The sequence below is a fragment of the Sipha flava genome, unplaced genomic scaffold (genome assembly GCF_003268045.1).
Source record: "Sipha flava isolate LNK unplaced genomic scaffold, YSA_version1 0_pilon_pilon, whole genome shotgun sequence".
NCBI lineage: Eukaryota > Metazoa > Arthropoda > Insecta > Hemiptera > Aphididae > Sipha > Sipha flava.
The window spans coordinates 343619-369449 of record NW_020271713.1 but is presented as its reverse complement, the minus strand read 5'-3'; the positions used below and the strand labels follow the sequence as shown (position 1 = coordinate 369449).

Below are 25831 nucleotides of genomic sequence, written 5' to 3'. Positions count from 1 at the left end.
TTTAATGAAATGTGAACTTCCAAATGTCAACTAAAGAACTTTTTAAATAATATTTATCATACTTGTGTATTAGATACTGGACTATGCATGTCTAACCTTATTCAATCTGTAGGCCTCATTCAAAATTATATTAATACTTCTATACCATATGCGTTTAAAGTAGGTACTGATTATTTCCACGATAGTCGCTATAGCGACTATAGTTTGTTTTCGATATTCAAAACTGCAGGTGAAAACTTCCTGATAATTTTCCAAAAATTAAAAAATTATCAATGCGTAGGTATATTTACATTATTTGGTTCTACTTATATTTGCGAACAAACGTTTTCCTGCATGAATTACACAAAATGTTCAGAAACATCTCGTTTGACTCTTTATTAAATGATTAATTATATTGACGTTACATATTGTACTCCAAAACACTGCTGACTAGGAAGCCATGGATGACCAAAATTGAGGGATGACCTCCAAGCTACCTCCATAGTGATTGGGCGCCGGTCGGATATTTCGCGATCCGCTGTAATGCTACACTACCAGTAGGGCACCGCGTTATCATTGATTACCCGAATATTATATTTGCGTTGATAAAACATAACCATCAAATAAGTATTTTCCTTGGGTTGAAAGACATCCTCGAATCTCTGTTTTTTTCGATTGTACCGCTGTTCTTGTCAACGTCGATCCTGGTCGCAGGTACAATTTAGCGGTATTTCGGTGCGTCTATTCGTACGCTCTGTACTCCTGATTGTATTCTGTTCATTCCTCACCGTGTGTACATACACTCGTTTCCAGCGAATTCAGATACTGGCCGAACAGTTCTATCGTCCACCACTTTAGCACCTTCAAACGCAAACATGTTCAGTATAGAGGATGATGACAAAGGTATTATGTATTTATTTTTTAAAACACGTTTCAGGTTTAAATGTTCATAGAAGTATTTGCCTATCGATTTTTTTTTTAAATAATTAAATTAAAATAATTTAAAATAATTCTTATGATAGATACATTATAGTAACATTACCTAACTTGTATTCTATAATTTAAGAAATAAAAACTTAGGTGCTACTGATTTCTAACCTATTTTGTGCTCTCTTCTGACCGGGTTTCGGTATGGCTTGGTTGTTTAGGATTTGTATACTGTGAAAGCTTGCAAACAACTTAAGTGAGTCCTGACAGATTTCTTTGATTTTAAAACTGCAAGACTGTATTTAAGCACTTTATTTTCTAAATCTCTTTTGCTGACCACTATAATTCATATAATATATTACTATATATCTCAATCTGATACATGAACAGTAATTCTTTTTCTTGTACTTCCAATTGATCAACAAATTATTTGAAAAATGAGCCTCTCACCTCGATGCTAAGCTTTATCAATGGAACCCTGTAATATTTTCTCTAGTTCAAGTCTTAACACGTTCACTGTGCACATGATTTTTGGCCTACCACCCCAGGGTTCATGTTATTTTTTTTATTATTATTAGGGCTCAGATTTTAAAGCATAATAAATAACAAAAAAAGCACAAAATTGTTTAAAAAAAGCAAAAATGAATCATATTTATTTTTAAAAAAAGCAAAAAAAAGCATGACAAAATATATATATAAATTAGGTAGTTATAATTTTATAAAACTGAATAAAAAAAATTTAAAAATTTATTTAAATTAAAAAAAGAATTTACAACCATGTATTTGGCAAGATTTTCAGAAGTGAAACTGACTATTGTCTGACAGGATGTTTTTATACATAGAAAATGACCGCTCTATATTTACCAAAGTAATAGGTGCATACTTCGATATCGATGTTATACGATTACTAAGTACTGAGAGTAGTTTCTACGGGCTATATGCAATAGCCGATAAGCTATCGACTTCTAAGTTGTGTCTGTAGATCGATAATCTATACGTTTAAGGTCGTTCCACACTAATGGTACGGTTACAATCCGGCGATGGATAAAATATAATATCTATATTTATATTAATTTTATAATTATTACTGCGGATTTTCACATTTCTTATAAATTATATAAACATTTTTTTCATTACTATAGCATAACAAACAAACAAAAATTCCACAGCTAGAATAACTGAAAAAAGCAAAAAAAGCATTTATACTAAAAAAAGCAAAAATAAATTTGTTTATTTCGAATCAGATTAACTTATGAACTTATGTATAAAAATTAGATTTCTTAAATATTTAAAAAGAAGCATTTGCTTTAAAATCCGAGCCCTAATTATTATGATATAATCTACAGATTAGCAAAAATAGCCCATGCATTTATATTTTGAAACATCCTAATATGACGTTGACCAAGCATAAAACCGCATTCAGCTATTTGCATTGAATAATTACAAATTTACCAACAGTATATATAAAACACAAATTGGCATCTTGTGTGTCACACCCAATGTACGTGTTAATTATGAAATTAATTTATCTTTTGTAGATATTACCATGTTTATGTATATCTTGAGCTCATGTTTGTAAGAAATTAATATTTTTAGACATAGATACTTCATAATAATGAAAATAATATATTTTACAAAAGGTACTTTAACATATTAAAAAAAACCTTATTTATGGCACACATTTTAAATTACCAACAAATTGTGTTAATTAATTTATTATTTTTATATTTTTACTTATTCATTCAAACATTTGCTTTGAATAATTTTCATTATTATTCATTGTAACTTACACAAATTAATATATGACTATAGTCGTCAACACTTCATTTTGAGTAACATAAACTGAATTTATTTATGTTTCATTCTACTCAATATCAGTTTCTTAATAATCTGTTATATTTGTTTAATAATGATTTAAGATAAATGATAATGTACTAAATAATTGTAAAAGAATAATTTTTTTGATAGAAGTTTTGGTGATAATTTAACCAACTTAATTTGTTTGATAAATATTAGTACTGATTTATTTATTATTTTTTAATTCATTTTTTTATGTTTTTTCAATTAGCCAATCGAGGAATAATAAACAACTTTCCATCAGTTCCATCTCCATACTTAAACTTTGACCCACAACTACTACCTCAATCATCTCAACCAGAATATATATTTCTGGAAGGTGCTGGTTCTAAACAACGTGGACGTTTTGAATTATCCTTTACCCAAATTGGTACATCATGCTTGATAGGTGCTACAATTGGAGGTATACGTGGAATATACAGCGGTATAAAATTAACATCAATGGAAAATCAAACTAGTACTTACAATAGAACTCAGTATGATATTTGAATTGTATTATTTTATTGGTATTGACTAAATATTATTAAAATTATTATACAATTTTTAGAATCTTAAATAGTGTTTTTAAAAATGGAGCTCGCCTGGCTAATACATTTGGAACATTATCTGTATACTATAGTATTTTTGGTATCATATTAGAAAAAACTCGTGGCTGTGAAGATGAGCTCAACACAATTGTTGCTGGAACAAGCACTGGACTTCTATACAAATCCACAAGTTAGCATTTTAGAAATATTCTTAGTTTTAAGTTAAGAAAAAAATGGTATTTAAATGTCTTAAAATTTAAATAAAGTACATATTTTAATTTGAATTTCTATTGATAGTTATATAAGTTAAAATACAGTAGAAAGTCGATTAACTGCCATTGTAAGACCGGTTAATGACAGTTAATCGAATAAATGATAAACAGAATGTAATGAGTAGGCTTAGGAACTTCTAACATTTGTATATTTTTTTTAATTATTTTTAAATATAGCAGAGAGCGAATGACTACTAAATTACTAATGACAGTATATATTTTACAACATATTTATTTTGGGAAAAAAGTATTTTATGTACTACAGTTACATATTTACATACCTCACTAAATATTGTTAAACTAAAACATATTTAAAAAAAATATTCTGTAATTTTTTTGATTTTTTTTAAAACTTGAGGTTTTTCAATTGAAATTTATTGTATTTGACGAAGATGTAAAATCTGGTTACTTGTCAATTACTGATTAAATTTAATTACAATACATTCAATTTATTCATTTATGTTGCGTTTATTACATATATTGGATGTTATAAATAATTTTTATATACTTGATACAATGAGTTTATTATGATTGCCTCATTAACAATGGCAATGATCAGTAACATAGAATAACTGTTAATTAAATTTCTCTTATAGATCTAAACTCATATTATTATGTAAAAAAGTTTTGGAATTTATGGTATGTTTGATGGATAACAAAAATTTTATTGTTTCAGGTGGTCTTAGAAGATGTGGCATTGGTGGTTTAATTGGTTTCAGTTTAGCAACAGCATTCAGTTTGGTTACATCAAGGGATAAAATTAAAGAGATTGGAAAAAGCATTCTTCATTCTTAAAAATGTTTGCATAAACACTTGTTTATAATATAGTTTTTATATAACACAGTATAATGTATTGATTATTAAAAATATTACAAATTTGATTTGGAATTAAAATAAACTGAATATTAATATAATAATAATACAATATTGTGTTAACATAGATATTTCAAATCTTTCGGAATTTGTAAACCCAATTAATTTTCAAGGTTATTTTATTAGAATTAAAAATTTTATCAAATCTTTTAGTATAGAGTGAAAAAATAATTGATTTTATGTTAATAAATTGAGATTAATAACTTTATTTACATTATATTAAATTAAATATTAAGGCATATATTTCCTGAATTTTTTGTTTAAATTATATTGATTTTATTTTTTGTCTATGTTTTAACTTAAGTAATTGATATAGTAGTTTTTGCATATGTTTTGGTCATCAAAATTAGAAATGTTAGTTATATGTTAGTTATAGATATGAAATTAAGTTTTAATAGCTTATAAATTTATATGCTCTACTTTAAATAATTATGTATGATTTTAATCATTTAATAATGGTGACAACTCAAAAGTTATTGTGACTTGATAATATAATATATCAAATATAACTTTTTTAAAAACTACTTATCTGTGTTCTACTGAAAAAGGTTTTTATTTTTTATTTGTGTAACAGAAGTTTTTCATTTTTAATAACATGTTATATTCACTGGCGTATTTTTTTTGGTGGAGGGTTCCTGAGTCTCAACCCCCTAGAAGAAAAAAAAGATTCTAAAGCCATAATTGACCAACTATAAAAATATAAAGAGAAAATTAATTTATATGATGTGGTTGTAAATAACTCTTAATTTGGATTTATGGTAATAATATAATATAATACATAATAATATAATTAATTCATACCTAATATGTATTTTTTATAGTATTATAAAATTATTTATTTTTTAGAACAATGTTAAGCCCTCCACACAAAATTAATTATTTTTCAGAGATTTTATGTTGTTAAGTGCCTGGAGAAAAATCTTCACTTTATCCAAGATCACCAATTTTTTTTTTGAGGGAAAGATCTTTTCTAGACAGTCGAAAACGATTGCATTGAAATTCACGGTAAAACTAAAATGATAGTTGTCAAATTAGGGAAAGATTGCTATAAGTTTATCGTTTGATGTTTTTGATTTTTCTTTTTTTATATTGTTTTCGATAACATTCAATATACATTTAATTAAATTCACAACGAAATCCCATTAGGGTTCAAAAGTTAATGATTTTTATTACTTTTGATAAACACAATCACATAAATACAACAAAAACCAATTGTATTATTTGTTGAAACATATTCCAACGCTGTGATAAAATAAATATTGCCCATATAAACTAAACTGAGTACTCGTACGGTTTTTTTTTTAACCTTGTTAGTATACACTGGATTTGGGACCAGACCATTTTGCCCTTATTACACGGAATTCATTGTACATAGATGATACTAGTGTCAGTTTTTATTTAACTTCAAGGAGGAGGTTAATTTTAATTATTAACCCCAGTTCTTAAGTGTATATATGAAATAAAAAAATATTATACAAAGTAAATAATCAGTTATTTGTATGAAAGTTTTGTTTCTCAAATATGTATGACATAATGAACGAACAATTATGTTTGGAACATTGACGAACAAAATTATCTAGGAACACCATCTGTACCCATAAAACGTTCGATAAACATGTTTGTTGAATGCTTTAGATGTTTAACTTATGTTCGGCCAAACGTTAGAAAAATGTTTGGTGTGGACGCTTTACAGAAAAATTACAACTGAGGTCTATTGTACATCATACGGATTATACTGTACGATTCTGCACTTCGATTAATACTTGTTCACAAATATTTACTAGGTACCATTTATAATTGACTTTTCCAACTTTTCAACGGAACTATGAAATAGTAAAACGATTTGAACTCACATTATCGCCAAATCCGATCAACCGACGACATATCACAATAACAACTCGAGTTATCAGTGTCATCGCTTATCGGCTCTAGTACGAAATATCATTTAATGATGAAATTCCGTCCAAGATGATATTGCATGTTTCATTAATTTTCAAACCGTGTTTTGTAAACTGTCACCTGCATCGTCGCTACGATTTCAACTCTGATAATGCCCTAAATTCTGCGCATTGTTTGTTTAGTTAAATCGTACCGTTTTCATTTGCCAACTGATGAAAATATTCTCTGAAACTACGCAACGTAAATAAATTACTGTATCATGACCAAGACCGGGTTGCTAATTTGTTCGAATCCGTTTCGTTTGCTACGCATATTTCCACAAATACAATGCCATGTACAGAACACGTTGTACGTCCATTTCTGTCCTCTTCCGGTGTTGGATAAGAAAGCGGTGCGCCACAGGCTCACTATAATCGACGCTTACAAAAATCTGAACATCATAAACGTCGACGTGCGTATTCTTTTATGTGGTCTTAAAGGCACGCTTGGTTCGCAAATTGCCACAAAACGGCCAGTAGACGTTATTTTCTACGATGATCACATAAAGTCTGAAGAACTTGATAGTGTAGTGTCTTCCCTGAGTAACAAGTCTCCTGATTTCAAGACCGTGTTTGTTCAGCCAAATGAAGACAGTGACAGTTCAATTGATATGAAAGAAAATACCCAATACAACAAAGTGGAAAGTAAACTATTTGAAAATGTTGTTTTGGGTGGAACTTTTGATCGATTGCACAATGGTCACAAGATATTGTTGAGTACAGCTGCATTGAAATGTACCAAAAAATTAACTGTGGGTGTAACGGATATTATCATGTTAAAATGTAAGTTTTAACCTATCTAAACTAAATTTATTAATTAATTAAATAAAACTATATTTACTTGAATAAAGTTTTCATTAACTTCAATTAATTATATTTAATTTTTAATAGTTTCTTGTGATTAAAGTAATTTAATTAATTTTTTAAAAACCTTTGTTTGGTTAATTTAATTCTAGTTTTAAATTATTATTTTAACTTAAAGGCAACAAGTTACCTATTTTGCATTACTTCATAGGCTGTCAATTACCATTTAACTGTTGATATTATTTTAAACTATTAACAACTAAGTTTTTCAAATTACTTATTTAATGTAATTTCGTTTCATTTAGCAAAAAAATTATGGGAAATTATTGAGCCTTGTAGTACTAGAATTAGTAATGTTGAAGGATTTTTGAAAGACATTGATCCAACATTAGAATATGATGTATTACCTATTTATGACATTTATGGTCCAACAATCCATGATCCTGCATTTGAGGTTATTAACTTTATTTTTTCAATTATATTTGTTGTACTGTGAAATTTAACTGTCATTTATTTTACATACTTTAGATGATTATTTTGAGTGAAGAAACTATGAAAGGTGGAGAGTTAATTAATGAAAAAAGACTAAATGCTGGATTGCAACCGCTTGAAATATTACCTTTGCCATTACTTGAAGAAAAAAAGTCAACAGTAGATTGCTGCCAAGAAGAAGAAAACAAAATTAGCTCAAGCAATTATCGCATGAGATTATTAGGCACTGTTTTAAAATCACCACAAGTAAATAATATTATTATTTTTATGGAAAATTCTATATTTTTCATTGATGGTAAATTATAAATTGTTGCTTAGCCTAATACCAATATTCCTGCAACTCCTTACGTTATTGGATTAACTGGTGGGATCGCAAGTGGCAAATCATCTATTTCTAATTATTTGAAAGAACTTGGAGCGTATGTAATAAATGCTGATACTCTAGCGCATGGACTTTACGATATAAATCAGCCTGCGTATCAACCTATTATTGATACTTTTGGTTCCGCCATACTCAATGTAAATAATGAAGTTGACCGAAAAAAATTAGGTGCCATAGTTTTTACTAGTAAGGTAATTATCATGTCTACATCAATTGTATTTAATATTTTATTCTAATATGTTATGTCTTTTTTTAGGATAAACTGGATCAGTTAAATCAAATAATGTGGCCCTTAATCTTACAAAAAATTAAAATATTAATCGAATCAGTTAAGGATCATAATATAGTTGTATTGGAAGCAGCTGTTCTTTTAACAGCAAATTGGCAAGTCCATTGCCATGAAATTTGGGTTTCAATTATTCCAGAAGTCGAGGTAATACATTTTTACCTATAATATATTCTAAAATATTTTTTCAATATTTTTAAATTAAATGAAAAAAAATGGACTCAAATCAAAGTATTTATTTCACTTTGATAAAGATATTTTATTGTGATTTTTATAGGCTATTAAAAGACTTCAAGAGCGGAATCATCTCAGCGAAATAGATTCTCGCAACCGAATTAATTCACAACCTTTAAATTCTGAATATGTTAAGAATGCAAATGTTTTATTTTCTACATTATGGAGTTATGACTGTACTCGTATACAAATTAGAAGGGCATGGAATAACCTTTTGATTAGAGTTTCTAAAATACACCGATTTCAATAAATTCTTTATTGTATTTTTTTTATAATTTATTGATATGGAAAATGGCTTTTATTTTAAAACTTATATTAATATTTTTTTATATATATTTTAATTCAAAGAGCTTATATATAATATAGATATATGTTGAATGTTAATCATATGTTTAAAATTGTTTGCAACAACCTATTTATAAGACAATCTGTACTTCTATGTATATGTATTGCCTTTAGACTTTTTTGTCTAACCTTTCATTTATTTGATTTGCTCATATTAGGTCCAGACTACGGTTTCCTCATTGTATATAATTTGAAACCGTTCTCATGATAAACTATTTTGTCATACCACAACCAACTACGATTTTACTGGTGTGCATGAAAACGGCCTTAAAGTACAATCAACGAAAAATATTACCATCACTATAAATCAACCAAATAATGTAAATTATATTGACAAAAATGCACGATGCAAGATTCATATTGATATTATTTTTCTTCAAAATAAACAAAACAAAATATATTTTATACAATAATGCATTTAATAAATTAATTTTATGAATAAAAAAAAATGCATATTTTAAATACATTTGAAGCAAAATTGTATAATTTGTAATGCATGAATATTCTTGGTATGTTTATGCATAACAATTTGTTATCATTAATCAAAAAAACATTTAACATAATTTACCATACAGTATGTAATTTAATATATTAGTATATAATTTTATAAATCATTTTAAGCAACTTTTAACATAATTAGAACAGAGATGGTCAACTTAGCAGTAATTTTTGACCATTTTTTATAACTTAAAAGCCACAAAAATATTTATTGATTCACATTTTTCAATATTGTACACACTAAAACTAAATTATGAATACTTGATGAGTATAGGCACAAAATGTATTATCATAATTGTTTTCTCATAATTAAGATAAAAATTAAAAGGCAGTGGATAATAAGTAACAAGAAATTAATATACACCTACATTAAATTCAGATGTTAATATACATTCATTTCTAAAGATTTGTTAGCCAGTTGGCAGACCATCATTAACTTACATAACATTAACTAATGGAATGTATTTTAATAATTGTAGAACACATTAATCCAATTTTAATATTTTATATTACCACTTGTGAATAATACAAAAAAATTATTTTTTAACTTGTGATCAAGATGTAGATGCCAAATCATATTTAAGATAATTTATAATGCCAAAGATTTTATTTTTATTAATTATTATTTTATTAAAATAATTACTAAATACAAGGAGTTTCTAATCATGAACAGTTAATTAAGTTATTTCAATTACAAAAGAATATGTAACTTTTTTCTAAAAATATCAATGGAAAAACCAAAAATATACAAATTTATAAAAATTAACTTATATACTCAGCTCAAAATAAAAAATTGGTTAATTTACTTAAAATAAAATTTATATAAAATCAAGTATTATAAAAATAAAATATTTTTAATTTTAGTTTATTTTTTAAGTGTTAGGTTCAATTAATCTTAATAAAACTGCTATGGGCGCCAATATGTATTAAATCATGATTTTAGAATAGAAATAATTGTAATTGGACTAGAATGGAATTATATCGTTAATCAATGAGAATTCAATTCTAAAACTTCTGCTCTAGATATTTTAGAGTAAATAATTAGAAATTACTCAATATACTAGCCCAATTACTCCCATTTTATATAATTTACAAACTTAAATTATTTTCATTTAACTTTTAATACCAGATTTCCAAAACTTAAATATTTATGTTATTTATAATATTCAACATCATCACATACATATAGCTTAGATATATACTCAAATCATATTTAAATCAGAATTTTTTGATTTTAGTTAATTCCATGTAATACAAAATATTTGGAGTTTCATTTTTACTTTTATACAATGTTGTTAATAAACAAAGTTTATTAATTGAAAAAAATAGGAAATGTTTAATAAATAAATATAAGACATAATTGCATTAATAGCTGTCTAAAAAAAAAAAATACACGCCATTTGCATAATATAAATAAAATTAAAGATGTTAAATAATTTTTTCAAAAAAAAAACAATAATTATAATTTTCCACTAATATGTATATATAAATAAGCCAAGTAGAATTTGGTAGTGGAGAGTGAAATATAATTATAAAACCAAATTATTTTGATTTTTATAAGTACAGACAATGTGAAAGCGAACGATAAACAGCACCACCATTTTTTACTCCAAAAGCCACTAGATCCACCTTATCAGTTGTAAGTGCAAGGAGAAAATGTCTGCTGCATATTTGATACACTCGCATACATACATATAATGTAAATATAAATTAATATTAGAGAAGGTGCAATAATTGAATAAGTTTCTAAAATATTATAGTAAGAATTATTTCTGTAAATAATATAAATTCAATTTGTATCAAATACTTCCACCACATAACTGTTTGGCAAGAGCAAATAAATTATAATAGTAAAGCTCTTTAACTACTTTCAGCAATCTCTGAAAATAAGAAAACAAATAACATTACAATTAACATATTGTATTATGGAAATAATGATTATCTCCAGGGCTCGGATTTTATAGCGTTTGCTTATTATTATAGGATACAGATAAAAATAGGAGTAAGTAATACATTTGTTTTATGCACATAAGACTCCAAATATGAAATTTTATATTGCTATTTAATGCATATTAGATATATTTTAGATTAGTAGTGCTATTTTTTTCTAATATGAACAATATAATGCTTTATTTTGTATTTTCCATAAATTTTGTTTATATTGAATGAAAAAAAAAAATAAGAATAAATAAGAATAAAATAAGAAAAAAATCCACTTTTTCTCGTTTCATATTAATAATATAATAATAAATAATATAATATCAGTGATATAATCTATTTTTAGGAAGCTTGACTATATCGAATATTAATAATTTATTACTTATGCTTTGGTTTTATTTATATTTAATTAATTAATGTTTAAATTGTAGAATATACTGCCGACCTGTGGGTATGTATTTCAATGTCAGTCTGTTCTACGTATCGTTTGGTTACATTTATAAATTATAATTGTGCTATAAAATCCGAGCCCTGATTATCACAGACCAGGTATAACAGCAGCTTTTCGTTTCTTAAGTTCATCTTCACTAATGCGATTGCTTGCAATAATATTATGTTGTCCAGCTCTAATTGGTTTGGCTAAAAATAATTAATTAAATATTGATTAAATATAAAATTAATAGATATGTTATTAAATTACCAATTTGAGGACTAGGACCCCTTCGAGCCAAATTCTTTTGCCTAACTGCATCCTTAATACGATCTACTTCATATTGATATCGTTTCCTGTCTCTCATAGCACCTTCTTTAGCATCTTTTAATGCTGCTTCAAGAGCCTAATAATCCGTAATCATACATAGAAGGTTACGTAATTATACTCTAAGTAAAAATTAATAAATTTATGGATACTCGTCCAATATGCTGTCTGCCGTAATTTGATGATAGTTTAGTATGATATCTACCATATGTCCATAAGCTGTATATTATATATACTTTATTTTGAAATAAAGATTAAGATTTTACAAAACCCCAAATTATATTATATTTATTCCTTGGTAGGTATAGCTTTATGTTATACCTGTTTAGTGTGTGTTTCTGAGTCGTATAGATTATATGCGTTTTTACTATGATTTATTTATTAATTATTATTATGAGTTTGTCAACTATGAGTTATTTATATCGACACATAATTCATATAAAAAATGACAAAGTAGAAATTCTGCATTAAAAAGGTAAGACAATTAACATTTGTAGATAGTTACGTGTTGATATCACGTAAAATGACGGTAGATAAAATATTTATGGTAGATAACATACTAAACCATCAAACGTGCAGTAGATAGTATATTAGACGATTATCGATTTATGTTACAACAAACCTTGACACGATCCATTGTGGCGCGTAATCTTTTTTCTAATTTGGGTAATTCACATCGTAAGTCTGCGTTATCTCTGACCAATTGCTTGTGAACTTTGGTAAGTTGATCTAGATTGTTCTCCAGGAAACTAATTTTTTGTCTTTGGGCTAAAGTACCACCACTGCTGGCTTCATCTGTATCTTCTGCTGTGGCTGACTTTTTCATGCGAGACTAAAAAATAAATAATTTAATAAAACCATAATAAAAATAAAATTTATGATCATAATAACATACTTGCAAATCTTGTACAAATATTTTACGTAAATTATGTAATGTTTGTAGTTCTTTGGTAACAGTATCTTCCAAGCCTTTGAGATCTTTACGTGCTTGTTCACGACGCTCATTAGCCAAAACATATTCTTGAAGACGTTGGCTTTTCTCTTGATCTTCTTGTAATAATTTATTATAATCTGTTTGTAATTGTTGTTGTGCTAATGAATACTTTTGGACTTGATCTTTAAGTTCTGCAATCATAGCCTGTTTTTCACTAATCTCATCTCTTAATTCTGCCACCTAAAAAAAATAAACAAATATTGGAGTTAAATTTAAATTAATTGGATAATTATTTAAAATTGAGATTGTAGAATAATATTTTATATTAATTTTATTTCAAAGCAATCAAATAATCAATAAATTATATAAAAATGACTTCTGAATGTTTTAAAAATTTTCATAATATTAAATATTCACACTTGTAATTTTCATATGATAATCAAAAATTCTTAATTAAAATTACTCACTTGTTTATGATGAACATCTCGTAATTGATCCATTTGTGTTTCAAGAGCTGCACGCATGCTAGTTGCTTTTTCTTTTTCTTCAGCTTTTTCTTTTGATGATGACACTATATGAACTTGTTCTAAAAAAATAAAATTTCTTTATAGATAATATTATAAAATATAACAAATAATTAATACAGAACAGATATACAATTTTTTTTAGTTTAATAGTGGCTAAAAAAAAAACATTTAGATGGGTAAGAATAGAAATACAACTGTTTATTTATTTTCTATAATCATTCATCTTAACTAAATCCACTAATAAAAAAAAATCATAGTTAAGCCATACAATTATATTATAAAATATTCGACAAAAAATAACTTATCATACCTGCAGCTTTCATTTTAGCGAACTCTTCCCTTAAAGTATCAATATTTTCTTCCAATGTTCTTTTCTTATTTTCTGACTCTCTCAAAGACTCTTGCATAGATTTAAGTCGAGCTTCATTTTGTGAAATTTTCAATCGACTCTCAGCAAGTTCTTTTTCATAATCATTAACCTAAAAAATAAAAAAAATAGTTGAAATTTAGTGTAGGTCAATTAAATAAAAAAATTTATATTACCTTTTTATTCATATCGGTTTGACTAAGTTCAAAGAAATTGCAACGTTGAACCAAATTTTTTACTTCTGATTTCATTTTACTAATATAAAGCCTAGCAACAGTAAATTCTTCATCCAACTTACTATTTCCATCACTAATTGCGTGTTGCTTTAATGAATAAAAAAATATATTATAAGTATTATTTTTAAAATGTTAACACATTTTTAATATCACTTTTAATAAAAAATAAATTGAATTATTACTAACATTGAGTTCAGCTTCACTACCAATAGCTGCACCAATCTCAGCCATATCTTTAAGAAGATTAGACAACATATCTGTAGTGCGTTTCTTTTGATGTACAGACATATCTCTTAGTTGTTGCAATTCAGATGATGTGGAGTTTAATGAAGACTGAAAAAGAAAAATAGTAGTACTCGTATTATCCATTTAATAATACAGAAACTATTGATTTATTATACCTCTTTTTGTGATAGTTCTTCAACAAGAGTTTCATTTTCTTTATTCTTCAAATCAACTTCCTGACTCTTTTGATCATAATTTACCGCAAGTTCTTCAAGAGCTTGAAGTACTTCTTTTACTTCTTCTTTTGCACTTTCATTTTCTTGAGTAATTCTATGCATTTCTTGTTGTAACTGCTCATAGTCTCGTTGGGTAGAAGTAAGTAGCTAAATGGTTTATTTTCAAATAAATTATTATGTCCTTAAATTATACAATATTTAAGATTTACTTCTTCTTGTTCCATTATTTGTTCTTTTAATTTTTCAATATCTTGACTCTGCTGATTGATTTCTTCGTCTTTATCATCTAATTGTTGATACAGAGTTTCACGTTCTTCTTCAAGTTTTTGTCTTTCTTCGGTCGACATAGATTCAGTCATTACACCACCTGGTATAGCAGGTACTGGACCAACCAATTCTGTAAATAATATTAAATTTGTAACATGATATTCATACACCAATCAAGGTTTTTAAAACAATGAAAAAATGCTTTCATTTTTGCTAGTACCTTTTTTAATATCTATTTGAACATTTGGTGTTGATGCCTCCATAGGTTCTTGAAGATTTACTTGTTCATCTTCTTTTACGGTTTCTCCTAACCTCCAGCTGTATAATTTTATTTTTTTTATTATTAAAGAAATTAGATTATATGTGTTACACTCATTTCTTACCGATTAAGCTCAGATTGTAATTTATCACACTTAGCCTTATAACGAGTACATTTTTCTTTTTCTTTTTCATAACGTCTTTTCCATTCTTCTGCTGTTAATTCTTCATTCACAGTAATAACATTCTTAATTGTTTTTGCTCTTTTAAATTAATAAAATAAATAATTAAATGATAAAATTATAACAACATTTTAATTTATTTTTATTTATTTTTATCCGTTCTCTAATGAAATGGAGAGAACAATTACAAATATAATTGAAAATTTGAAGAAAAATAATTTTTCTCTTCTATCTGAAGTACAAATTAAATAACAAAAAAATATAACTGCAATTAAGTATAATCAAATTTCTGATGAATTATGATTTTACTACATGTACAATGTTGTACATTTTAGTCTAAAAATGAGGAATAAATTGTCTATTTCCTAAAAATGTTATTACGTCACAACAATTAATTTGCAGAATAGTAAACAAGAAAAAACTAATACTTAAAGAATGATTTAAACCAGTGGTTCTCAACCGGTGTGCCGCGGCACATTGGTGTGCCGTGAGTGCCCTTTAAATGTGCCGCGATAAATTTATAAATTGTTTTATAAGTACGTATTTACCAGTTTATTATTGATATTCGAAATGAAAACTGATCGAACTTATCGTAGATACATATAATATTATTTATAGTAAGTATGCCCGTCACAGCCGTCTTGATCGATCGATTATTGTATTAATATATTTTACAATAAATAACCCTCTAATAGAATAGACTGTAAATAGTATACATATATATGGATTGGTGTGCCGCAAAAAGTTTATTGGAGATGAAGTGTGCCGCATTGTTAAAAAGGTTGAAAACCACTGGTTTAAACAAAGCTAATAATACTCAACATTATTTGATTAATTTATTGAATTTAAGTGTATAAGTATTGTTTTATTATATTATAATTGCGGTTAGTTTGTAGCATAGTAATACAAAACATTTTTCACTAACCTTCGACCAAAATCTAAAGTTGATTTTGTTTCAGATTCATTAAATGAGGCAGGAGAACAACAAATTATGATTGTTGTGCGAGCATTTCCACCCAATGATTCTTGTAATATACGTGTTAATTTTGAGTCTCGATATGGTATATGTGTTTTTTTATCCTCAGCAAGAGCAGATATTACATTACCCAAAGCTGATAATGATTTGTTAATATTTTTAGCTTCATCTAACACTGTTCCTTCTGCACCAGTTTTACTAACCTTAAAATTATAATAGTTCAGAAAAAATATTTCCTAATCAATTTTTTAAATTTAAAACGAATTTGTTAGATATAAATCATTTACTTTTTCACTTCCAGCTAAATCTACAAGATAAAGTTTTCCTGATAATTTTTTTTCGTTTTCCAAATTCTCCTGTTTCACATTTATTAAAAATACACTGTGACTTCTAGAACTATGCTCGTTCATGTCTACAATAAAAATAATAAATAATATGAATAAATCTAATAACTATATTTTTGACTACAAATTTACTTGTAACAGCTATATGTCTGTTTGCTTTGCCTTCTTCAATCACAGCAAATACTTCTTCAGGACTAGAAACAAAACGTTCAGTAGCACCTTTTACAAAAGGAACTCGATTTTTATCTTCATGAACACTTAAATTTACTTTTGAAACTAAAAATAATCAACAATGAACAAATTATTTTAATAAATTACTACATTATTAATGTATAAAGATAATCACATACCATCTAATAAATCACGAATCTTGTCCATATAGATTTCAAAATAAGACACCTTTATATGGAACTCTAAATTTTCTTCCATTGCATATATATGGTTAAATATATCATTAACAATCCGAGGAATAATCCCTTGTTTGGATGGATCACCAATAACCCCTTCCATAGTATGTGTTTTACCAGAAGAAGTTTGACCATATGCAAAAATAGTTCCATTGTAACCCGCAAGAACATCTGAATATTGAATGTAAGTAATAAGAATAATTATTTGAACTTTAAGATAAAATTCAATAAAAATGTTAGAGTGTAAATTTTTTAACTGAAATTCATTTATAAAACATTATTTTATTGAACATATTATTCATTTTTTTGTTTTAAATATAACATAAAAAAAACTTAACAAAATATATATATATAAATTAATAATAATGAAAAAAATGAATGTTACCGGATACAATTGATTTTGCAGCATCACCATAAACTTTATCTTGACTGGCATTTGGCTTAAAAACTTTATCAAATAAGTAAACTTTGCCCTAAACACAAATTAAATTTTATCAAATTAACTGTTAAATGTGAACTATTATTCAAAGAATAATAATTAGACTTTGAATAATTATTGTCAGCAGTAGGTATGTTCATACTTATATTTTGTTGTAATTTCCATCTAATCATAAAGAAATTATTTCAACTAGTTAAATGTTCATTGAATATAATAAATTTAGCCAACATTAAACAATTTTAAGCATTAAATAATATAATGTTAAACAAATGTATTTTATAAAAAGAATCACCTAATTGTATAACTTAATAAATCATCACAAAATTATTTTAAAATAATGCAAAATATTTAATTATTAATATAACAATTTTAAATTTACCTACCAATTTTAAAAATTATTTTTAAATGTATTATCAACTATTCAATGATATGCACAATATTTTTTTGTGGTGAGGTAAACAGCAATGAATAAATCATAAGAGTTAAGACAGATTTTTAAATTTTGAAAAAGTAATTTATTTATTACACAATCTTAGTTAAAACATTAAAAATAAGTAAATAAAAACTAATACTAGAACTAGATCTACACAAACAATACTCTAATTTAAAACATTTGAAAGTAAATTTTATACTCTAATGAATTAATTTTTTCATAAATGAAAGCTTAATGATTGCAAATAAGTAAAAAAAAAAAATTTGTTATTATACCTATTTTAATATTTTTTAAAACATGAATAAATAAAAATAGTTCTGATATTTGAAAGAATATGTTGAATGAAGAAATGCATGTAAAAAATGATGGCATTCGTATAGTAAGTGATCTACAGCCTCTTTTTAGGTGTATCAGGTGATCTATTGTATTATACAAGGTGTAGTTGGTAATCTATAATTATTATTATCAGGGTTTGGATTTAATAGCACCAAAAACACTAAAATATGCGCTATATATGACCAAAAAAACCTTAAAATATGCTCTATAAATATGCCTTAAAAACAACAAAAATAGAAAAAAATAAAAAAATAAATAAAAATAAAAATTTAAATCAAAATTTTATTAAATGTATTACATTATTTTATGAAGTAATACATTAATAAAAAAAAAAAAAAGTAACATCTATTAACAATTTCAAAAAACTTATATGTGATACATCTTGTTGTATGTATACCTGTTTTACTTTGAATGATGATATTGTTTGCATGTAACTGTTTCTCCGTTTTTAAGTGTTGAGTAACGTTAAACTTTTTGTTACTATTAACTTTTTATTCACACAATTTGCAAAATAGAATACTTGCGTCAATCGTAAAAACATCAAAGCTACCAAACTCAGATACAAAATATCTAAGTCTCGAATAGTTCGATGTTTTGACTTTCGGCATTTTACGTTTAGTATTGAAACAGAAAAACAAATAATACACAATCGAGTAATAAACAAATATGAAACAATATCAAACAATACGGAGAACTGACACTGAAAACATGAAATACATACGATAGACGACAATATTTTGTAGAACAATAATAAAATTAAAATAAATAAAACAGATAAGACGACATAAATGTATATATATATTTGATATTGTCAGGCTACTTAAAAATAGATTCTAGTAATATGTTAAACAGTAAGAACCATATTATTTATCAATTATCAATATGAAACGAAAATGTAGGCATTTTTGGATTCACCTAAATGAATACTATTTTTCATTCAATATAAACGAGATTCTTGAAAAATACAAAATAAAGCATAAAATCAAGTATATTAACAAAACTTCAAAAATAGCATTAAAAATCTAAAATACTTCAAATATGCAAAAAATACCAAAATAAAATTTCTAATTTGAAGTCACTGGTTATTAAAACAAATGAATAGCTCACTCTGCTATTTTTATCTTTATCCTATAATAAGTAGCAAATGCTATAAGATCCGAACCATGATTATTATTATATTATACTATTATTATACGCACATATTATCGGAGACAGCAGTGGGATAGTATTGCGATAACGATTAATGACATTAACAATATAACTACAATTCATTAGCAATGTTGCTGGATAGGTTAGTTTAAAATTGTTTGTTGGTCGGAGTTGAAAATACGGCTGAATTTTATAAAATATTTACTGTAATTGAAATTATAATTATATTTGGCTAATTATTTTTTATTTTTATATTTAACGAATATTTGTATGATATGACATACTTGTAGTAAAAAATAAAATGTGTTTTTATACTATTAAAAGTAGATCACTCGTTCTGAATTCGCAGATCACTCAGCCCTCGGTAGATCACCTGCTACACGAAAGCCAAAATGATAAAAACATACACCAATAAATTAATATTTTATCAGATGTATTTTATAATATAATATACAACTATACTACCTAGTAAGTGTTTATAATAAAATGTACCTAACAAACAATTTATAATTACAATTTACGATATGTTTAATCAAAAAACATTGTTCATATAAATCACAAACAAAGAAAAATACTCTATAAATAATATCAATGTCATAGCACACAGGGAAAACGTTTGGGAAAATAATAATACCATAGATTAGGATTGTTGCTAAATCATGAGTTTTAAAAAAAATATAATTTACCTTTTCAAATATTTACAAATTAAATGTTTTAAAAATTGAAGTACATAACTGAAAAAAGATTCATCATCTGTAATGTATAATATTAATCTAACTACACCAAAATTAAGAAAAATATTAGCTCTATGAAAATTATTGTGCACTAAAAAAAAAATATAATGAGAGAAAATTAAAAAAACCTTACTTTAATAAGTTTCATTAAGCCTAACTAGTCTAGTTTTATTATTTTTCAGTACATTATTCGTATACAATGAACACTTTAAAAATATGCACCTACTATAACACTGATATAAAACTATAATAAATTAATCCTCTTTAGTGTACAGTCTAATGTCTAAAAACATTACATTTTAATCATATATAAAATGATTAAAAAATTTTGATCAAAAACAATTTAATGTTTTATATTTAAAAATAATGACTAATTGGGAAAACACATTTAGAATTTGAACTATGCAATTTTACAAATGAGAGTATTCATAACTGTAAAAATACTGAAATCAATACTAATTTACAACATAATTTTATCAATAAAAGATCTAATTGAATATTATTATTAATTCGTAGAATATCCTTATTGAAAAAAACATTAAAATATAACATTTTGCAGTAAAAATATAGATATTTACTTACTATTGTATACAATAAATAGGTGTTCAGATATAATGAGCATAGTTATTTAAACTTAAAATTCATTCAATATATACATTTTTATTTTAATGTCTGTTAATGAGTCTCTTAATTTAAAGTATCCTACATTATTATATGTATAAATAACTGATTTTGCTTATTACCTAGTTATTTTTAAATTTTATTATTAATACCTATGTAATATATTTCCAAGTATATTCTTTACATTCCTTTTAATATAACTTATCAATACATTATGTTTTCCAGTATAATATAATGAGCAATCATGAAATAGACACCAATAAGTAGTAATAATTCATAGTTTAATAAGTAAGTACATAATGGTCAATAAATTATACACAATATTGTATAATTATAAAATATCTTATTCTTGAGTAAAATAAACTGAATTTCAATATTAAATTTGATTAATGTTTTAAATTAATGCATACATTATAATGTATGCAAGATACATTTAAACAACTATCATAGCAGTTGTAATATGCATTATTACCCATTATATTTTAGGGTACATAGCTCGTACTGAATTTAATAAGTTGACAGAAAGATTTAAATAAAAATAAGCTAATGGAGACACTTTGCACATTACATAAACCAATACTAGACTATCCAGGCAATGAAGAAAATAATAACCTATCTAGTAGTTGCTATGAGAAGACCAATTCACATAGGTTATATAAGGTAAATAGGAAATATAGAAGAAAATTGTTTTAAACATGGATATTGTCTGGTAAAGATGGTACTTACACCAATGGTGATGCAATTTTCGTCAGGTCCTGTCGGAAATTTTACTACAAACTTGGAGCCAGCTTTTTCTTCTGAATCATTCAACGGACGGAAACGACACACGACTTTGATGCTGTCTTCAGCAGCAATTTCCCTCTCAGCAGCCATCGTAAGACGGGTGAGCAGTTAGATAGAGTGGGAAATCCAACTACACCGTGTAGTGTTATTGCAGTAAACTATAATTATCACACTACTTATAATCAGATGGTTATCGTGCGGTGGCAGCGCGCGCTCGACGACGGGTCAATACGCGACAACTGGTCGAATAAGTGGCGGCGGCGGTGACGGCACAATAGGTCGCAGCTACAACTACGCGTACGCCTACCTGCTCCGAGTCGAGCGAGACGTCTTGATCGCTGGTCTGCTGTTAGCGGTCATCAACGGCAAGTGTCACGAACGGACCGGTAGTAGCGTGTTGCGACCGATATTGTTATTGTTGCGCGAAATCCGCATACGTGAGGCGGATGAAAACGATCACGAGACGGGCGAAATCTACGCCTGTGTCTAAGAGCGGTCTGCGGACGGCGACGGGAAAATTATTGTTACGCCGGAGCGGAACGCGCGAGGGGGAGAACGGAAAGAGCAAAGGAACGAACACGGTGCGTATGAGCGCGCGCGCGCAAGAGAAAGAGAGAGAGTGAGAGAGAGCGATTGCAAACTGCGTACAGACGGTGAGAGAGAGAGAGAACGAGTGAGAAAGTGAACGAAATAGCGGGGAACAATAAAAAAAAAAATTCGACGGAAAATCTACGCGCACCCGGCGATGATTATACGACGACAACGATGATTATGCTAACATTCAGTTTCCCTCTACCGCACCGCACATCGATAGTACGGACCGATGCAGCAGCTGCTTCAACGTTGCGTTTCAGCACAAAGCGATCGCACACGCGCCGCTGTCGTCGACCAACGGACCGTCGTAACCCGGTACGCTAGCGGGGGGCCATGGAGGTAAATGCTTCGCTATGTAACCCGTTTGTTGTCGACTATATGTACAAAAGTAATACGCCGCGTGTTTATTGTTCACCGTTATCACACGGTGAGACGTGTACGGCTCATAGAGTAGTACTACTCTATGGTACGGCTCTGACGGACCCTGCCTATTTTATTTTTTGTTTCTCTTCAAGTGGCGTATTTGAGTGGTAGTGGAGGAGGGGTGATGGAAGCAATCGCCCCACCCTTCCATCAGATGATATGTTCGTAAAGGTATTAGCTTTACAGTTATTACCTATGATGAAACTAACAATATTTACGGAGAAATTTAAAATTTATGATTTAGCGAGATTACCTGTTGTTCATTTTATATAAATATTGTGTTTTAAACCTATTGCTCGTTGTATAGTTGTTTTATGTGTTAAGACCTTAACATTATTAATAAGTTTTTACCTAATGCCCGTTGAATAGTTGTTTTATGTGTTAAGACCTTAACATTGTTAGGAAGTTTTTATAAATTATGTTATGTAAATTTAAAGATGCAATAAATGTTATTTCAACTTCTAATCACTAAGTTCTACGATTTACGATGGTTAAAGTATTTTTGTTAGAAAGCTGAAGACTACTGATTATTAATATACCAATGGTGCCATCAGAATTGGTTTTCAGAAGGGGTTGTGAATTTGAAAAAAATAAGCATTTTCTGCAGGTGTTTAGTGAGGATAAGGAAGTAAGATTAAGTTAGGTTTATGAATAAAATATTTAAATTACAAATCAAACTATTTAAATTCTATTTCATATTGTGATACCACAAAAAAAAAAATATACAATCGACTGTCGAGAAATCGTAGTAGCAAGGTTATTGATGTTTTAAAGTTAAACGGAACGTTACAAAACGTTCCGTATTGTCATGTTATTATTGTTATCAATTGTAATACGAATAATATTCATATTTCCTATCGATCAGCCGTTTCGCGTGTTCAAGATAAATCATTTTTTTTTCTATGTAGAATTTGTAAAAACCTATATAAATTTCGGTGGGGGGGGTTACAACTCCCAAACCACACCCCTAGTTATGCCATTGATTATAACTATGAAAGATAGGCTGCATACGAATTGCGTCCCGATTATCTGACATCAGAGTATATACCTTTGATAATCTCAATCAATAATCGATACGACTATATGAGTAGGTACTTATGAAATAAATGTAATCGGTTAGTACTACTAACCGATTACATTTATTTCATTAGAAGACAAACTCATTGACGCAATTAGGGGGACTTAGGGGGATTAGCCCCCCAATGTATTATAGCCCCCCCCACAATTTTTTTGATTATTTAAAATTTAATGATAATTTAAGCATGGGATAATGAGATACATACTAAATAATATGAGTATATGACGCAGTATATGAATCTTTTTTTTGGATTGTTCTTTTCATTTCGATTTGAATCATTTTAAAATATTGATTAATTTCCATGAATCACATATCACTAATTAAAAGTGAATCGATCTTTTTCTGCCGGTACTTTTGGAAATGGAATCGATCCATTTCCAAAAATCGCCCATCACTATTTCAAACTAAATGCCAAGTACCCAATCAAAATATTCAAATTATTCGGCTAGGTACAGTTTTTTTATTTATCAGCTACCTATCATTGGTACATAACATACATAACTTTTGTATGGGAGGGGGGATCATTTTCATACAAATCATTATTTTTATTCTATTATTTTTTTTTTTTTTTTACGTTTCTAACGCCCTCACACTAAGAAAATTATTTTATAATATTTAAAAAAAAAGACCTAGGGAGGGAACAGACCCCCACATCACCCTTGTATACGCCACTGTATAGGAATATTCACCAAAATTGACAACAGTGTTAATAATAAAACTAAGGATACTTACAAGTGTATAATGTACCATACTAAAACAGTATGCGCATTCACACTGTAAAACATTAAAAATTAAATACTAAGTAATATATTGCATATACAGTCAACTCGCGATGTAACAAATTTCAAGGGACCGAGCAAAAAGTATGTTATATTGAAAGTTCGTTACATCAAAATTCATTATATCAAAAGCATAAATCAACAATATTTGTTTAAACGATATTTAAAAGAAAATTTAGATTTTATAAGATTTTTATAATTACATACCTACATACAATATTAGATTATTATTAAATATTTTATTAGATAAATTCATATATTTTTGTTTATTACATACATACGTCTTTTTTTTTTGTGTGTATCTACTTGCGCTTACGTGATTAATAGTATTGTCCATATTTAGAATATTACAAAATACACTGTCGTCAATATCATGTCTTTGTAAAAAATTTAAGACGGCTCAGTGACCTAATTTTGCTACATTCGAGCTTACGGAAGCTCTTCGTCATCAGTCTTATTCAAAATCTTATCATCATTGAGAACTCCACAGATAGCCAAATCTTTGTCGATAGCAACAAATTTATATTTATATTTAATACGAATTACATTTAACAGACGTAGGGTTACCATACGTCCCGGAAAACCGGGATTGTCACCGGTTTTGGACTTCGCGTCCCGGTGTCCCGAAAAATGTTTTCGGGACGTCCATATGTCCCAGCTTAGACGTTTAGAGGAAATGTAGTATTTTTTTAATTTTTAATTTCGACTATTTTATCACATAGTATATTTTTAATCGTAATCGATTAACAATATATAATAATTTACACATATTATGTATAATATATTTTATTTTACAAAAATTTTTTTAAATATTATATTACCGACCATTAATGGTCCTCTTCAGTGGTGTATACATAACTTTTGTATGTGGAGGATAATTTGCAATAAATCGTTATTTTTATTTTTTTACGTTTCTAACGTCCTCACTCTAAGAACATTATTTTATAACAATTTTGATATTGATATATTGATATCTACAAGGGAAACAAAATAAAAACAATATTACCTATATATAATATATGTTTGAAGATGACAGTTAAATAAAAATTATCTGATTTTTAAATTGCATAATGTAAACTACAATGTCGGAGGCGATCGTTAAGAAAAACGAGAGAATAAACGAATCTAAATCTTTATATGGGTGTTTAATTTAGAGTGGTTTTCAAACACGGATAAGCCCAGGTAGCATACAATATAAAGAGCTCTATAATTACGAATCGTCGTGATTAGTATTTACTAAATACTAACTCGGGGGACTTCTCTCATAAAACATTGATAGGTTATGAAACTTTTGGTTTAGTTGTTACTGTACATCGTAACATGACCACATGTACAGTACTTCGCGTTTGCGTTGGAATTTATTTTTCATTTTTCATTCGAATCGCCTAGTTTGCA

At 27.3% G+C, this 25831-nt stretch overlaps 3 protein-coding genes across 4 annotated transcripts; 2 read left to right on the top strand and 1 right to left on the bottom strand.

The window, feature by feature from the left end:
• The first annotated feature begins 585 nt into the window (after nt 1–585).
• LOC112682760 (mitochondrial import inner membrane translocase subunit Tim23) lies at nt 586–4425 on the top strand. The gene is made up of 4 exons (XM_025553511.1): nt 586–882; nt 2975–3239; nt 3311–3480; nt 4239–4425. Exons 1-4 carry the CDS (start codon nt 855–857, stop codon nt 4355–4357), a joined length of 582 nt encoding a protein of 193 aa, XP_025409296.1. The 5' UTR covers nt 586–854; the 3' UTR covers nt 4358–4425.
• Nucleotides 4426–6363: 1938 nt separating this feature from the next.
• Nucleotides 6364–8821, top strand: LOC112681829 (bifunctional coenzyme A synthase-like). The gene is made up of 6 exons (XM_025552178.1): nt 6364–7155; nt 7482–7630; nt 7705–7914; nt 7987–8241; nt 8307–8483; nt 8614–8821. Exons 1-6 carry the CDS (start codon nt 6594–6596, stop codon nt 8818–8820), a joined length of 1560 nt encoding a protein of 519 aa, XP_025407963.1. The 5' UTR covers nt 6364–6593; the 3' UTR covers nt 8821.
• A 2054-nt stretch (nt 8822–10875) lies between these two features.
• Nucleotides 10876–22488, bottom strand: LOC112679804 (kinesin heavy chain). 2 transcript variants are annotated; one of them, XM_025549818.1, is made up of 20 exons: nt 21870–22488; nt 21506–21720; nt 17453–17540; nt 17011–17238; nt 16793–16936; nt 16604–16728; nt 16266–16519; nt 15284–15421; nt 15121–15218; nt 14843–15030; nt 14574–14780; nt 14359–14505; nt 14113–14259; nt 13880–14048; nt 13510–13628; nt 13004–13282; nt 12731–12940; nt 12052–12187; nt 11898–11990; nt 10876–11293 (listed from the first exon to the last, which is right to left on the bottom strand). In XM_025549818.1, the coding sequence occupies exons 2-20, from the start codon at nt 21650–21652 to the stop codon at nt 11274–11276; spliced, it is 2937 nt and encodes a 978-aa protein (XP_025405603.1). In that variant the 5' UTR covers nt 21653–21720; nt 21870–22488; the 3' UTR covers nt 10876–11273. The 2 variants fall into 2 exon arrangements, with proteins under 2 accessions (XP_025405603.1, XP_025405537.1); XM_025549752.1 differs by having other exon boundaries at nt 21506–22488.
• Between the last annotated feature and the right edge of the window lie 3343 nt (nt 22489–25831).